This window comes from Erinaceus europaeus, chromosome 10 (assembly GCF_950295315.1).
Source record: "Erinaceus europaeus chromosome 10, mEriEur2.1, whole genome shotgun sequence".
NCBI lineage: Eukaryota > Metazoa > Chordata > Mammalia > Eulipotyphla > Erinaceidae > Erinaceus > Erinaceus europaeus.
This window is the reverse complement of record NC_080171.1, coordinates 13,661,496-13,677,919: the sequence shown is the minus strand read 5'-3', so window position 1 is coordinate 13,677,919 and position 16,424 is coordinate 13,661,496. Positions and strand designations below refer to the sequence as shown.

Here is a 16,424-nt window from a genome sequence, read left to right as displayed (position 1 = left end):
GGGGATGGGAAGTGGCTTTGGAGAATTCTCCAACGTGGGTGAGGGCAGACAGCTTAATGGTTATGCAAAGAGACTCTCATGCCTGAGTCTCTGAAGTCCTCGGTTCAATTCCCCGCAACACCATAAACCAGAAATGAGCAGTGCTCTGGTTAAAAAAAAAATCCCCAATCTCCCGTGAACATAGCAATACATTAAAATTGTAATTTATTCATGAGTGAATTATTTTGCAATGGGGTGTTGTGTGTGTATGGGGGGAATCCTAGAGTAGCCAGGCAACCAATGAAGTGGAAATCCCAGGAGAGGGGTATATATATATTTTTTTGCCTCCAAGGTTATTGCCGGGGCTCGGTGCCCGCACCACGAATCCACTGCCCCTGGAGACCATTTTTTCCCCTTTTGTTGCCCTTGTTGTTTTATCATTGTTGTGGTTATTATTGTTGTTGTTGCTGTTGTTGGATCGGACAGAGAGAAATGGAGAGAGGAGGGGAAGACAGAGAGGAGGAGAGAAAGACAGACACCTGCAGACCTGCTTCACTGCCTGTGAAGCATCTGCAAGTGGGAGCTAGGGGCTCGAACCGGGATCCTTAACGCCAGTCCTTGTACTTCACGCCATGTGCGTTTAACCCTCTGTGCTACTGCCCAACTCCCAAGAGAGGGGTATTTTTTAAAAATTATTTTAATTTATTTATTGGATAGAGAGAAATTGAGAAGGAGGAGGTAGAGAAGGATGGAGACAGAGAGACACCTGCAGCCCTCTTCACTACTTATGAAGCTTTCCCCTTGCAGGTGGGGACTGGAGGCTTGAACCCAGGTCCTCGTGCATTGCAATGTGTGCACTCAACCAGGTGCACCACCAGTAGAGGGCTATTTTTCCTCCCCAATGAGGAGGCCAAGCCTCAGAAGTGAGATGAGTTACGAAGGCTACACAGTTAAAAACAGGCAGGGCCAGGATTTGAACCTTCCTACCAGGACCAGAAACTCAGGCTCTTTCTGCTTTGCCTCCAGGGAGCTGCGTGGACCTGGCGCTCACTCACCAGGCTCCCTTACCTGGTGCAGGGGGATGACGAGGAAGGCGCCCCCACCGGCGCATTCAGTCACCACCGCAATGAAGTGGGGGTTCACGGCGCAGAAGTGATTGTCGTGGACGCTTTGGGTGATGGGTACTGAATCGTAGCAGTTCTCCTTGCTGGCTGCCTTGCCATAGACGTGGCGGAACTTGGAGCTCCGGTACTGGGGGTGCCATGACATCTGCAGGAGACAAAGGGGGCATGACGTGAGGCTCACTGCCCTGAGACAGGGACGCAACCATCTGAGGCTGTGACCAGGGCAGCCATGTGCCAAATGGCTCTCTGTTCTGCGGCTACTTCTCTGTACACGGTGAGGGTCTGATGACCGTCGACCCATTTGGTTTTCATTTCTTCAAAGGTGGACCCACTAAGCAGAACAGTCACAGAGGGCAGATAGCACATTTCCTCCAGCACCCCTGCCGAGTCCCCCTAGTTCAGGCAACAACACCATGTCCTCTGAAGCCAGCCTGCCCCTTGCCAGTGGGGACAGCGAGCGGATTAACTACTACGTCTTTTTTTTTTTTTTTTGCCTCCAGGGTTATCGCTGGGGCTTAGCATCAGCACTACAAACCCACTGCTCCTGGAGGCCGTTTTTTCCATTTTATTGGCTAGGACAGACAGAAATTGAGAGGGGAGAGGCAGACAGACAGGGAGAGAGATGGACACCTGCAGATCTGCTTCACTGCTTGTGAAGTGTCCCCGCCTGCAGGTGAGGAGCCGGGGGCTCAAACCCAGATCCTTGAGCGGATCCTTGTGCTTCATAACATGTGCGCTTAATCAGGTGCGCCACCACCTGGCCCCCTCAGATGGATTAACTTCTGAAGCATCAGTTTGCTCCTCTGCAAAGCGGAAATCCCGAAGGTATCTTTGATACAAACTTGTCCTAAGGATTAAATTATTGGATGCATGAAGATCCTTTGAGTGCAGCCTGGGAGGTGGTACGGTGGGTAAAATGCTGGAGGTTCCAATTTCAATCCCCAGCATCGCAAGTGCCAGAGTGATCTCTGATTCTCTCTCTCTCTCTCTCTCTCAAAAGATCCTTTGACCAACAAAAACATTTATTACCACTACTATAATCCAAGCATCTTGAGCTTCCCACGCGCCAGTCTCATCCAGCCTTGGGTCTGTTCACTCAGGGTTTACTGAGCCCCTGCATGAGACTTGGCCCTGTGCCAGGCGCTGTGGTTTTGGAGTGTGAAAACCTCAGCCTGGCCTCACAGGAGTGAAGAGGTCCGTGACTGGGGCCACTAAGGGAGTGTAGGCTACTGGGACCCAGTGTATGTTAGGTAATAATGGAGGCACTCAGGGAGGGCTTCCCAGAGGAAGTGACACATGAGCTGTGAGCTGAAGGATGAGGAAGAGCTGGTCACACAGGCAGGACAAGAGTGAGCTTGGGGGCAGGGGTATGAGAGGGAGGAAACATCCTAGGAAGACGGAATAACCTGGGCAGAAGCCCTGAGACAGAAGCAAGCAGGGAACTTTGAGGAACTCCGTGTGGCTCAGAAAGATGGGAAAGGGAAGGTTAAAAAAAAAAAGAAAGAAAAAGATAAGTGTCTGGACAGTGGTGCGACTGGTTGAGTACATGTGCTACCAAGCGTAAGGTCTCAGGTTCAAGCCCCTGGTCCCCACCTATAGGGGGCACTCTTCACAAGCAGTGACACAGACCTGCAGGTGTCTAGGTGTTTCTCTTCCTCTCTCCTCCTTCCCTCTCAATTTGTCTCTTCATCAACTAAAAAAAAAAAAAAAAAAAAGATACACACACAAACAGGCAAAACCCACTGGTTAATGTGAGTGAAAGAGAACGCCAGCTTTAGGAGGCCAGGCAGTGACACACCAGGTTAAGCACACATAGTATTATGTGCAAAGACCCATGTAAGGATCCGGGTTCAAGCCCCTGCTCCCCACAAGCGGTGAAGCAGGTCTGAAGAGGTCTATATATCTCTTTCCTTCTCTACCTCCCCCTCCTCTCTCAGTTTCTCTCTGTCCTATCCAATAAGATGGAAAAAAAGATGGCTGCCAGGAGCAGTGGATTCATAGTGCTGGCACCGAGCCTCAGAGATAACCCTGGAGGGAGGCATAAAAGAAAAAAGAGTGCTAGCCTGGCAGGTGGACAGGCCCACATCACATGTGGCTCTGAGCCTCCAGGTCTCACCAGCAGCCAAACAGGCAATGTCATGTGACCACTGACACCTCCCCTCAGCCCCCACCCCGGCAGGCTGACTCTACCCATCCCCCTCGACCACTCCTTACCGCACCCTTCCATGCTCTCCATTCAGTGCTGCTCTGCAGGAGAAAGGTAAAATTCAGCCTGATAGTCAAGCTCTCCTGCCTGGGTTCACCCCTATTCCAAGCTGGGTTTCTTTCTTGCTTATTTTTCATAGGAAGACGATCATCCAGCTACCCTTGCACTTGTTCTTGTCTTTCCCTCTCCGTGACATGCTCCCACCCAGAACTACATCTTCTGTCTCCATGTCCATAAGTCCAGTTCTTCCCCCTTCCTGTCCCTCCCTCCAGCTTTCCGTTTTTTTATTGTTGTAGTTATTACTATTATTGATGTCGTCGTTGTTGGATAGGATAGAGAGAAATGGAGAGAGATGGGGAAGACAGAGAGAGGGAGAGAAAGACAGACACCTGCAGACCTGCTTCACCGCTTGTGAAGCGACTCTCCTGCAGGTGGGGAGCCAGGGGCTCGAACCAGGATCCTTACAGATCCTTAGCCCGTCCTTGCGCTTAACACACTGCGCTACTACTGCTCGACTCCTTTTTAAAAAATTTTTTTTATATTTATTTATGCCCTTTTGTTGCCCTTGTTGTTTCTATTTATTGTTGTAATTACTATTGTTGTTGGATAGGACAGAGAGAAATGGAGAGAGGAGGCGAAGACAGAGAGGGGGAGAGAAAGACAGACACCTGCAGACCTGCTTCACCGCTTGCTTGTGAAGAGACTCCCCTGCAGGTGGGGAGCCGGGGGCTCGAACCGGGATCCTTACACCGGTCCTTGCACTTTGCACACATGTGCTTTAACCCGCTGCGCTATGGTCCAACTTCTCAGCTTTCCTTTTTTAAAAAACTTAAAAGTATTTTGTATTGATTGGATAGAGACAGCCAGAAATTATAAGGGAAAGGAGAGGTATAAATATAGAGAGACACCTGCAGCCCTGCTTCACCAGTTGCAAAGCTTTCCCTCTGCAGGTGGGGACCAGGGTCTCGAACCCGGGTCCCTGCACATTGTAACATGTGTACTCAGCCAGTTACGCCACCACCCGGCCCCCTCCTCCCTGCTCGTCTTCCTTGACAGCCCAGTAGCAGAGGTCACGGCCCCCTGGCACTGCTGGCCCTGATTGGAGTATGGTGTTGGGTCTCATTTCCCCACCAGCTTGCAGGTTTCTGCTCCATGGGCGCCAAACACACTACTTCACTGCCCTGCACCCCGGGTATTCCCAGCGCAAGGTCTGCTCTGTGCTCAGTTCATAAGGCACAGGACCAGCCTGCTGGCCCAGGACATTGCGGGGAGCCTGGCAGCCACCCAGGGGACGGTCAGACATGTGAAGACTGTGGAGTTCAGACACTTCTTTTTTTTTTTTTTTTGCCTTCATGGTTATCACTGGGGCTCGGTGCCTGCTCTATGAATCCACAGTGGCTCCTGGAGGCCTTTTTTTTCTCCCATTTTTGTTGCCCTTGTTGTTGTTATTATTGTCATTGATATTGTTGTTGTTGGATAGGTGGATAGGACAGAGAGAAATGGAGAGAGGGGAAGACACTGAGGGGGAGAGAAAGATAGACACCTGCAGATCTGCTTCACCATCTGTGAGGGGACTCTCCCTGCAAGTGGGGAGCCAGGGGCTTGAACCGGGATCCTTACGCCGGTCTTCGTGCTTCATGCCATGTGCGCTTATCCTGCTGCGCTACCGCCTGACTCCCCAGACACTTTTTTCTTTAACTGCCACCAGGGTTGTCACTGGGGCTTGGTGTTGGCACTACAGATCCGCTGTTCCTGGTGGCCATTTTTTCCTTTTTTTTCTTTCTATTTTTATCTGTCAGGACAGATAGAAATTGAAAAGGGAGGAGGAGATAAAGAGGGGGAGAGAAACAGAGAGACACCTGCAAACCTGCTTCAGCGTTCATGAAGTGTTCTCCCTGCAGGGGGCTCAAAGCCAGGTCCTTGGCGCATGATGACGTGTGCCCTTAACTGGCATGACGTGGCTGCCAGAGCTCAGACATTTAAAATTTAAAAAAAAAATTTATTTATTCCCTTTTGTTGCCCTTGTTTTATTGTTGTAGTCACTATTATTATTGATGTTGTCATTGTTGTTGGATAGGACAGAGAGAAATGGAGAGAGGAGGGGAAGACAGAGGGGGAGAGAAAGATAGACCTGCAGACCTGCTTCACCGCCTGTGAAGCGACTCCTCTGCAGGTGGGGAGCCGGGGACTGGAACCGAGATCCTTACTCCAATCCTTGCGTTTCGCGCCACATGCGCTTAACCAGCTGCGCTACCGCCCAACTCCCCCATGCTCAGACATTTTAGCTCTGCTTTTTGGAGCTTTGTCCCAAATCCTGGCTGTGTCTCCTGGCACTGACTGACAAATTCATACCCACTGATTCCAGACGGGAGACAAAACACCTCAGAGAAACAGCAGATAAGACAAGGCTGGGGAAACAGCTCAACTGGCAGAGCACTGGACTTCCATGCCTGGGATTCCTGGTTCAATCCCCAGTACCACATGCACATGAGTGGAGTATTGGCTTTTTCTCACCCCCCCCACGACTCACGTGAAACTTTCTCGTGTGTAATAACTGAAATAAATCTTTTTTTTTTTTGGCCCCAGGCTGGGGCTTGGTTGCCTGCACTACAAATCCACTGTTCCTGGAGGCCATTTTTCCCATTTTTGTTGCCCTTGTGGTAGTTATTGTTGTTATAGTTGTTGTTGGATAGGACAGAGAGAAATCAAGAGAGGAGGGGAGACAGCTAGGGGGAGAGAAACACAGACACCTGCAGACTTCACCGCCTGTAAAGCGACCGCCCCTGCAGGTGGGGAGCCAGGGGCTCGACCCGGGATCCTTACGCGGGTCCTTGTGCTTTGTGCCATGTGTGCTTAACCCGCTGTGCTACCTACTGCCTGGCCCCCAATAAAATAAATCTTTAAAACTTTTTAAAATTATCTTTATTTATTGGATAGAGACAGCCAGAAATCAAGAGGGTGATAGAGAGGGAGAGAGACAGAGAGACACCTACAGCATTACTTCACTCACAAAGCTTTCCTCCTGCAGGTGAGGACAGAGGGCTCGAACCCAGGTCCTTGCGCACTGTAATATGTGTGCTCAACTGGGTGCACCACCACCCGGCCCCTAAAATAAATCTTTAAAAGAGAAAGAAAAAGAACACCAGACAAAGGAAAGGGAGAAGAAGGGAGGGGAGGAAATGGAGACAGAGAGGAAATACAGGAATAGAAAAGAGATAACCTGACATGGGGGGAGGGGGAATGGATGCTGCCAGGTAGGTCTTGTGCACAGAGAGGACAAACTTCAGGTGTGGGCCCGAGCTTCCTTGTAGGCAAAGGGAAAAGGGAAACACAGTCAGGAAGGCGTGGAGTGATATCTGTCAGACAAAAGCCTCAGCTCCAGGGCGCCCAACCGTGCCCCCCTTCTCCCCCCACGACGACGACGGTTCATGAGACATGCGGCCACCCCTCCCACACCTCAGCCTCCCGGCAGCAAGGAGAGGCCACATAGGCCCTTTTCCTGAGGCCCTGAGGAAAGTGTAAGTGAACCCCTGATATGGCGGTGGGGTGGGGAAGTCACCCCCGAGATGGAGATATACACACCCTGAAGCGTGGCTGCTCACACCCCTGCCCCCCCTTTCAGCCACTCCATGCAGGCCTGACCCATGGGAGGCAGAGCACAGAGGCTGCTGGGAAGAGGCGGCTGGGAGGCAGAGTCCAGATGGCCCCAGGAGCCCGGAGAAGACATGGGAGTGTGAGGGTCACGGCGGCTGCTGCAGGGAGGAGAATGACAGAGCTCCCTGATGATGGAGCAAAAGCAAGACTGGCCCACGTGAGCAGTGCCGTTCACCTGGGCTGAAGGAGGGAAGTGAGGGAGGAAGAGGAGGCCATGCAGGAGAGCAAGGAACACCCACACCCATGGTGGCTGCCAATGGGTCACAGCCGCTGACGTCAACTGTGTGTGACTGCCACCAACAGGCCTGGCTTCGTGGGAGCAGCCTGGGCCAGGCCCCACACCTGGGCAGAGACCTTGTTCTGGGGCAGAGCTCCATGACAATGAAACTCACAGGTGCTTTTCCTGTATGACTGACAGATTGCTTGACTGAGGTAGAACTGGCCTCACACATGTGCAATTACACTTTTCCAGGCCACTCATTTCACTTGGGGGAGAGGTGGCGTTACCACAGCTTTGAAATGTCCTCTGTGGCCACCCCATCATCTGGGGCCCTAGTCAGGGAATCCTGGGATTCCCACATAGATATGATGGGCCTAGACCACTAACAAATCCCTCTCTCCACCATCGCTGGTCATCTCCATGAGGAACAGCATCGTGGACCCTCTTGTGGGCCTCTACAGGACCTTGCCCTCAATGTGGATCAACAATGGTTGGGACCAGCCCACTCTCCAAAGGGAGCCTGGGTCAACACACTCTGCCACTCGAGGAAGACGGGTCCTGAAATGAGTGCAGCCTAGAATGTTCCCAGCTGTGACCACAGGATGCGAGCTCAGACCTACAGGGATGCAGAGGCTACACAGACTCCCGTGCTGAATATAGGCCCCAGATCAGACCGATGGGGTTGACAGTTAATGTTATTTATATACTTTTTTCATATTTGGGAGCTACTCTCCATCCTGTTCCAGCTTTCTAGTCGTGTTTCCAACTCTGACACTATCTTCCCTAGACAATACCTTTGGTCCACCTGCATGTCAGCTGTTGGACTCAGGCAGAAATAAGTAAAGTCATGGGCCCTTTGGAACATACCTAAAGTAGACTTCTTAGCTTTTTCCAGAATGGAGACCCTACATATCATCTGCTATAGTCTTACCTCTAGGTCCCTTAATATTAAACCATTTGTTCTGTTTTATATCCTAATGCTTTTCAGCCACCAAGTTGCAGATGCTACCATGACGCCAACCTGACTGCCCTGAGCAGACGACCTCACCAGTGTGTCCTGGACCCTCACCTCCCCAGACCTTTGCCCCACTAGAGAAAGACAGAAACAGGCTGGGGGTATGAATGCACTTTCCAACGCCCATGCCCAGTGGAGAAGCAATTACAGAAGCCAGACCTCCCACCTTCTGCATCCCATAATGATCCTGGGTCCACACTCCCAGAGGGATAAGGAATAGGAAAGCTCCAATGGAGGGGACGGGATGTGTAACTCATGGTGGGAATAGTGTGGAATTGTACCCCTCTTATGCAATGGACTTGTCAATCATAATAAAAAAAAATGTCCTCTGTGGCCATGGCACCTCCCACATGGTGTTAAAGCCTGAACCTATGTGCCCTGGCAGTGCAGGCACCCAACCTAGGGAACCATCACCCCGCCTGACTGACCTTCACAGGCAGTTCTGCCTTGCCCACAGCTGCAGACACAGGAGCTGCAGCAGAGAAACGGAAGCAGCCTACCCACAGCCACCCAGTTCCCAAGAAGTGAAGCAGGACCCAGCCTAGCCATCTCCCACCCGAGAAGCCCGCAGGTAATGGTGACGGCTGTGATGACAGAAACTCTTCGCGCCCATCGCAGCCCAGGGCCACACAGGACAGGCCTCCTGCCCTGTGTTATCAGGCCACTTCACAGAAAAGGTGGGCCAGACTCAGCAAAGGGGCTATTGACCTCCAGCAAGGAAGGAACAGCAGGAACAGAAATGACCTTGTCCTGCCCCGCCAACTTCTCTCCCTGCCCCGCCTTGTCCTCCACGCCCTGCACCTTATCTGCCAAGGTTCTTCCAGACCTGTTGCCAGGGAAGGAAATCTGGAGCTGAGGTGGCAGCGAACTAGGCAGGCGGGGCTTTCTCTCCCACTGCCTAAGGGATGGGAGTGTGCGGGATGGTGTGGAGATGTGAGTGCAGGGGAGGCTGGGGGGGGGGGGCAAGATTCTGTTACATCCCTCAGATGCTTCCCCAGCCCCTGCACTCTCACACCTGCCTGCGGGTGTCTGGTTGCAGACGTGCTGTTCACACACGTGTGCTTGTGCACCACGCACGAGTGACTTTCAAGACTCAGCAGTCCAGAGGAAGGCGGCTGTACCGTCCTCACAAGCAGACACTTGCCCAGAAACGTGCACCCAAGCAAAGCCCTCAGCACTGCGGGGCCCTCGCCCACAGGCTGGGCCAGAACGGCCTCTGGGGCTGGGCTAATCCTGCGCCACTCGTCCGGTCCTGCCCTGTCCCATCAGCTGGGCCCACATCAAAGTTATAGCAGGTGTGGCACCTGCCGGTGAGGCCACAAAACGGGAGGGGGGGTGGTGGCGGCCTCAATTCTGCTGCTGCTTTTCCCATGTAGCTTAGCGGGTCTGACGCATGGGGCTAGGCACCCACATCCCCCCTCCCCCCAAAAAAGGACTTAAGTCTCCTCTGGCTGTAACATCCCACTGAGTTTACTTCTTAACGCCTGATGGTGGAATGACACTAAGACATCAATGCCTAATGACTCTCCTGGGGATCGTTGTCCCCACTTGTACAAAGGAAGTGACTTGATTTAGATCCTGAAAGGAAGAGCCAGGGAAGGGGCCAGGTGGTGGCATTTGAGTGTACACATTACAGCGCGCAAGCACCCGGGTTCAAGCCCCTGGCTCCCACCTGTGGGGAGTGAGGGGGGAGGGATTTCATGAGTAGTGAAACAGAACTGCATCTCTCTCTCTCTCTCCACTGCTCTCAGGCTGACTTAAAAAATTATTTATTATTGGACAGAGACAGAAAGAAATTAAGAGGGGAAGAGAGAGAGAGAGGAGATAGAGGGGGGGCCCAGAGAGACAGCTGGAGCCCTGCTTCACCGCTTGTGAAGCTTTCCCCCTGCAGGGGCTTGAACTTGGTCCTTGGGCATTGTAATGTGAGTGCTTAACCAGGTGCACCACTGCCTGGCTTCCCACCGGGCTGACTTTTTCATTCATATCTAAAGACAGAGACAGAGGACAAACAACACAGTACTAGCTCCTCCCTTGCAGCCAGGGCACTTCCTTGTGGTGCTGGGACTTGGTCCAGGGGGCTCAAACCTGGGTCCTTGTGCACTGTAACAGGTGTGTTCAACCAGGTGCACCACCACCCAGCCCCTCTTAGCCTGGTGTATCTCTGCCTTTTCTTTTCAGCCCTGGTAGCAAGGTCTGAAGTGCCAGGTGGAATCCAGGGCCCCAGGATTTGTCTTCTTCCTTCCTTCAAAGTAAGAGGCAGCTTTGGCACTCCTCCAGAGAAGCTGGGTCATCAGCCGGCAGTAGCTGGGGTTGAAGGACTGGGGGTGGGGGAGGGTCAGTCTTCTGGGGGAGCAGAGGCACCTGCAGCCAGCAAGCACTAACAGCTATGCCTCTAGGTTTCCTCACTGGGGTACCCCCGTGCCTCTGCCCTCATCTCCCTGGCCCTTCTGGTCCAGCACAGATGCCTCCCTGCAGGCCCCCAGGAAACACAGATGGAATTAGAGCCAGAGCCAGCCGAGAACATGCCTCCTTCCTCTTGATGAGATTAGACCTGAGGGAACGCCTCCCCCGAGGCTTGTGATGCTGTGCAGAGCCCATCCCAGTTCCCGAGAGCGACAGACTACATTCAGACCTGGCTCAGCCTCAGCCTCAGCTCTCCAGGCTCCTGCTCCCTACCCATCCTCCTTTGCCTCCAGCTCCAAGAGACCAAAGCAGCCTTTTCTCTCCATGACTCAATCTTTCCCCCACACCTCAACCCAGGCGTCCCTTCCTGACCTCACCCCGAGCCTGCCCTGTTCTACAGGAGTCACCGCAAGCCTCCCTCTGTCTCAGGGTCAAGCCCTGTGATGAATTTGGCCTCTGAGTCCAGGCATTCTCCCGGGCTGCCTTCTCACCTCATGGCTCTGCCCCATGAGCCAGACTGGTGGATAAGCTCTCTCCTCAAAGCATCTTGCTTTCCGGACACCCCATCTTCCTTCACACCCCCACTCTACCATGCACCAAACCAGCTCAGACAAGCCCACAGCTGGCACTTTCCTGGGCTCCTAGAAAGCATTTTCTTCTCATGCCCCTTTTCTGGGCCAACTCTAGACGGCTACCCCAGCTCCGGGTCTGGGCAGCCTCCCGTCCTAAAGATGCCCCATCCTGACATTCGTGGGGGGAGCTTGCACTCAAGCCCACAGCAAAGTAGCAGGGAGTTTGGCAGTTTATGTTCTGGACCCCCACCTGTCTCTGGGTCTGACACCCCCATGCAGAAAGGGGCTCCCTGGCATCTGCCTGCAGGCTCTGGCTGAGAGTAAAATGAGATCTGAGGCAGGAGAGGGCTGCCCCTTCTCTGTCTCCCCGCCCATCTAGCCACCACTGTCACACTCACCCCTGCAGCCCCTCAAAGGCCATCCCTCCCCTTCTGCTTTGCCCACCCACAGGCCAGACCCCACGGAGAGGAACCCCAGGGCGACCTACCTGCCCTGCAGGCTGAGTTCCCACTCCTGCCACCAGCTCTGGACACCCAGGTCAGGGAGGGTCAGGATCCCAACGTGCCAGGCAGAGTCTGGAATCTGACGTCAGTCTGCTCCAGCAGCTTGGGCAGCTCTCACCCCCGACAGGTGGGCCTTTCCACCCACAAAATGCTTGTGTGCCGCCTACCCACCCGTTAGGGAGACACAGAACGTTTTCCTATTTCCTTCTTCCTAAATCAGGTCTGAACCAAAACTCCAGGCAGATTTATTGCTCCACAACCTCCTTATCTAGGAGTTTCAAGAGACAAGGGTCACTGGGGTTTTCTAAAGACAAGCTAGAGGCTGGACTTCCTGTTCCCTGTCCACGGCCTGGCAGCACAGAGAAGGACACTGAGGCCCAGGGTGGGAGAGGGATGGGCTGGGGCCCCGAAGAGAGCTGGGATGGGCGTCAGCCAGAGGCCACTGTTGTGTTGTCAGCTGGTCTCTTTTCCAATCTATAAGTCAGCTCTTACCTGAGGCAGGACACGGGGACGGGGGCTGGGGGGCTGTTAAACATCCTGCCTGTGCTGATGGAGAAAGAGAGAGAGAGAGATTGAGAGAGAGAGAGGGAGAGAGAGAGATTGAGAGAGAGATTGCCCCCACTCCATCCCAGGAGCTCAGACATGGGAGAGGACATGTAACTACAGGCTCAGTTCAAGATAAGCAGGGCTAGACGGGCTGCAGCACGGGGACGGGAACCTGGGGGGGTCAGTGCTGGGTTCCAGGAGGCCTTGCATGAACTAAGCCTGAAGGCTGAGCAGAGGGAGCCCAGCAGGGCTCACGGGGGACACTGCAGGGGAAGGGATTGCCCTAAGACATGTGGGGCTGCAGGGTGGAGGGCGGGGTGCCTGGTATAGGATGGGAGCCAAAGGCACCTCCAGGAAAAGGTGTTAGGCTAGGGTCTGGGCAAATGCTGGGGAGCCCTGAGACCCGGGGCTGGGACGTGGCTGGGGGTGGGCTCCAAACTCAGCTAGCAAGCGGGCGCTAAAGACCGACTGCTTGGAAGCGGCCAGGCTCTTAACCGGGGGTAGGGCTTGTCAGCGCCAAAGTGGACAGAGCCCTGCAGACAGGTGGTTAGGGTAAGTGTGTGGGGGAAGTGTTCTTTCTTTCGTTCCTTCTTTCTCTCTCTCTTTCTCTTTAAAATAAGCTTGGGGATTCTGTGGTTTAAAAAGTATATTTTATTTATTTTGGATCGAGACAAAGAGAAATCGAGAGGGGAGGACAAACGAGAGAGAGAGAGAGAGAGAGAGACCTGTTTGCTTTTTTTTGCCACCAGGGTTATCTTGGTGCCAGCACTATGAATCCACCACTCACAGAGGCTATTTTCCCCCCACTTTCTTGTTTTATTTGACAGGATAGAGAGAAACTGAGAAGAGGGGGAGATAGAGAGGAAGAGAGAAAGAGACACCTGCAGACCTGCTTTACTGCTCGTGAACTTCCCCCCTGCAGGTGGGGAGGGGGGTTTTGAACCCGTGTCGTTCCGCATGGTAATACAGATGTTTGACCAGGTGCGCCACCATCCAGCCCCTTTGAGAGGACCCCCTCGTGAAGCTTCCCCCTGCGGGTGGGGACCAGGGGCTTGAACCTGAGTCCTTGCACACTGTAGTGTGTGCGCTTAACCAGGTGCGCCACCATCCAGCCCCTTCAGGGAAGCTGTTTTCTTCTCTCAACCCTGTGTCTGGCAAACGCTAGAAGAAGAACCCTGTGTCTAAGGAAGGAACAAATGGGTTTTGATCCACGGGGTTGGAAGTACAGCAGGAGTAAGGGGAGGACAAGGACCCTGCGGCTTTCTTCCTCTGAACCCTGACCCGGTCAGGGAAGGCACCCCAGGTGCTGCGAGGGGGAGGTGCTCAGAGCCTCATCTGCTGACCTGGGCTCCAGGGCTGATCTGCTTCCCCAGCAACTGAAGCTCAATCCCAGGCCACATCTCAGCAGCCGGGCTTTTAAACCATCCAGTCCGTCGTCCTGCAGTCAGAGTCCTTGGTGGGGCTGAGGGCCAGCCGGCTCTTGCAGGCACCAGGGGCTTGTGGGTTGCTTCCAGTTTCTCCATCAATTACTCAATTACTTAACAGGGACACAAATGCCACTGCTCAGCCCTAGTGTGTGTGTGTGTGTGTGTGTGTGTGTGTGTCCATGTGGGTCTGCACAAGCTGCCAGAAGAGGGTGGTGGGTCACCTTCTTTCTCCCCGTGCCGGCCTCTGTCTGGGCTGGGCCTGCAGGTTGGGGGAGAGGCCAGCACCCGGGCTAAGGAGACCCTCCCCACTGTACTCCCAGGGCTGTCTGCGGGGGCTGGTGACTGTGTCTCCCTCACTTGTATCTGCCTGGTGGCTTCCAATAGTGGGGTTCACGCTGAAGTCTGGGAGGCTGCTATTACCCAGACTGCTGCGCCCCACCCTGAACCTTCAGATATAGTTCGTCCGGGGCGGGGCCTGAGAACCTGCATTCCTGGCGAGTGCCCAAGTGATTAATGACACAGCTGACCTGGGGAGCACTCAGAGAACCACCCCCCTTCAGTCCTGCTCTGTGATTAACAGCCTCCGCACCCCTCCCTCCCCCACTGACCATTCACTTTCCTTTTGTTGTTTTCTTGTGGCACTGGGCATCACACACATGCACAATCCCACCACAGATCCCTGGCCAACTTTTCTTATTAAGCACTATTTTTTAAAATTATTTTTTATTTATTTACTGGACAGAGACAGTCAGAAATCAAGAGGGAAGGGGGAGATAGAGAAGAAGAGACACCTGCAGGCCTGCTTCACCACTGTGAATCTCTCCCCCTGCAGGTGAGGACCGGGGGCTCTAACCCGGGTTCTTGTGCATTATAATGTGTACTCAACCAGGTGTGCCACCGTCCTGTTCCCCCCTCCATCCCCCCGACCAACTTTCTCATTCTTTAGTTCAGATTGAGAGACAGACACAGAGAGGGAGGAGTCACAGTGCCACTCCATCATTCATGGAACTTCCGCCTTATATCATGAGGCTCCTATACAGTGCAAGGGCTCAACCTCCAGAGCACGCAAGCTCGTCCTAAGTTGCAGCCACGCATGCTGGGACCCTTGCTTTTCTCCCTTCTTCTCTCTCTCCCCATTCCCCTCACCCCCTCTCGCCTCCAGGGTTATCTCTGGGGTTCGGTGCTGACCCTACAAATACACTGCTCCAGGCAACGATTTCTTTTTTTCCATTTTATTGGCTAGGACAGAGAAATTGAGAGAAGGGAGGAGAGAGAAAGAGAGACACCTGTCTCACCACTTGAGAAGAGTCCCACCCGCAAGCAGGTGCGGGTCCAAAGGCTCAAATCCGGCTCCTTGTGTGGATCTTTGCACTTAGTACCATGTGCACTTAACTAGGGGCACCACTGCTTGTTCCCCAACCCCTCCCGACCTCTTCTCATCTTACTTTTTTCTTCAACTCAATTCCCTTCAGGCACTGATAAGCTGTTGTTGACTATAAATTAACTCTCTTTTAAAAATTTTATTTATTTATTTATTTATTTATTAAACAGAGCTGGGCAATGCTCTGGTCTTTTTTTTTTTTTTTATCTTTATTGGATAGAGACAGCCAGAAATTGAGAGGAGGAGGAGGAGAGATAGACAGGGAGAGAGAGAGAGACACTTGCAGTCCCACTTCACCACTTGCAAAGCTTTTCCCCAGCTGGTGGCGACCAGGGGCTTGAACCCGGGTCCTTGTGCACTGTAATATATGCGCTCAACCAGGTACGCCACCACATGGCCCCTTTATTTATTTATTTTTTGCCACCAGACTATCGCTGGGGCTCAGTGGAAGCACTACGAATCCATAGCTTCTGGCAGCCATTTTGAGTCTAGTACTTTATCCACTGCACTACCTCCCAGACATGGCAGCCATTCTGAGTCTAATGCTTTATCCACTGCATCACCTCCTAGACATGGCAGCCATTCTGAGTCTAATGCTTTATCTAATGCACCACCTCCCAGACATGGCAGCCATTCTGAGTCTAATGCTTTATCCACTGCACCACCTCCCAGACATGGCAGCCATTCTGAGTCTAATGCTTCATCCACTGCATCACCTCCCAGACATGGCAGCCATTCTGAGTCTAATGCTTCATCCACTGCATCACCTCCCAGACATGGCAGCCATTCTGAGTCTCATGCTTCATCCACTGCATCACCTCCCAGACATGGCAGCCATTCTGAGTCTCATGCTTCATCCACTGCATCACCGTCCAGACATGGCAGCCATTCTGAGTCTCATGCTTCATCCACCGAATCACCTCCCAGACATGGCAGCCATTCTGAGTCTAATGCTTCATCCACCGAATCACCTCCCAGACACGGCAGCCATTCTGAGTCTAATGCTTCATCCACTGCATCACCTCCCAGACACGGCAGCCATTTTGAGTCTAATGCTTTATCCACTGCACCACTTCCCAGACATGGCAGCCTTTTGAGTCTAATGCTTTATCCACTGCACCACCTCCCAGACACGGCAGCCATTCTGAGTCTAATGCTTCATCCACTGCATCACCTCCCAGACATGGCAGCCATTCTGAGTCTAATGCTTTATCCACTGCATCACCTCCCAGACATGGCAGCCATTTTGAGTTTAATGCTTTATCCACTGCACTACCTCCCAAACATGGTAGCCATTTTGAGTCTAGTACTTTATCCACTGCATCACCTCCCAGACATGGCAGCCATTCTGAGTCTAATGCTTCATCCACTGCACCACCTCCCAGACATGGCAG

At 53.0% G+C, this 16,424-nt stretch overlaps 1 protein-coding gene across 3 annotated transcripts in view; it reads right to left on the bottom strand.

Annotated features, from left to right (window-relative positions):
• CORO2A (coronin 2A) overlaps positions 1-16,424 on the bottom strand; it is a 93,553-nt gene that overhangs the window by 45,620 nt on the left and 31,509 nt on the right. The window contains exons 1-2 of one of the 3 annotated variants that reach the window (XM_060199112.1): positions 2,171-2,276; positions 1,048-1,248 (exon numbers count right to left, since the gene is read on the bottom strand). In XM_060199112.1, coding sequence (XP_060055095.1) covers positions 1,048-1,248; positions 2,171-2,179 — 210 coding nt within the window. In that variant the 5' untranslated portion in view covers positions 2,180-2,276. Of the gene's footprint in view, positions 1-1,047; positions 1,249-2,132; positions 2,277-16,424 lie in introns of those variants that run through there. The other 2 variants (XM_060199114.1, XM_060199113.1) reach the window with 2 other exon arrangements.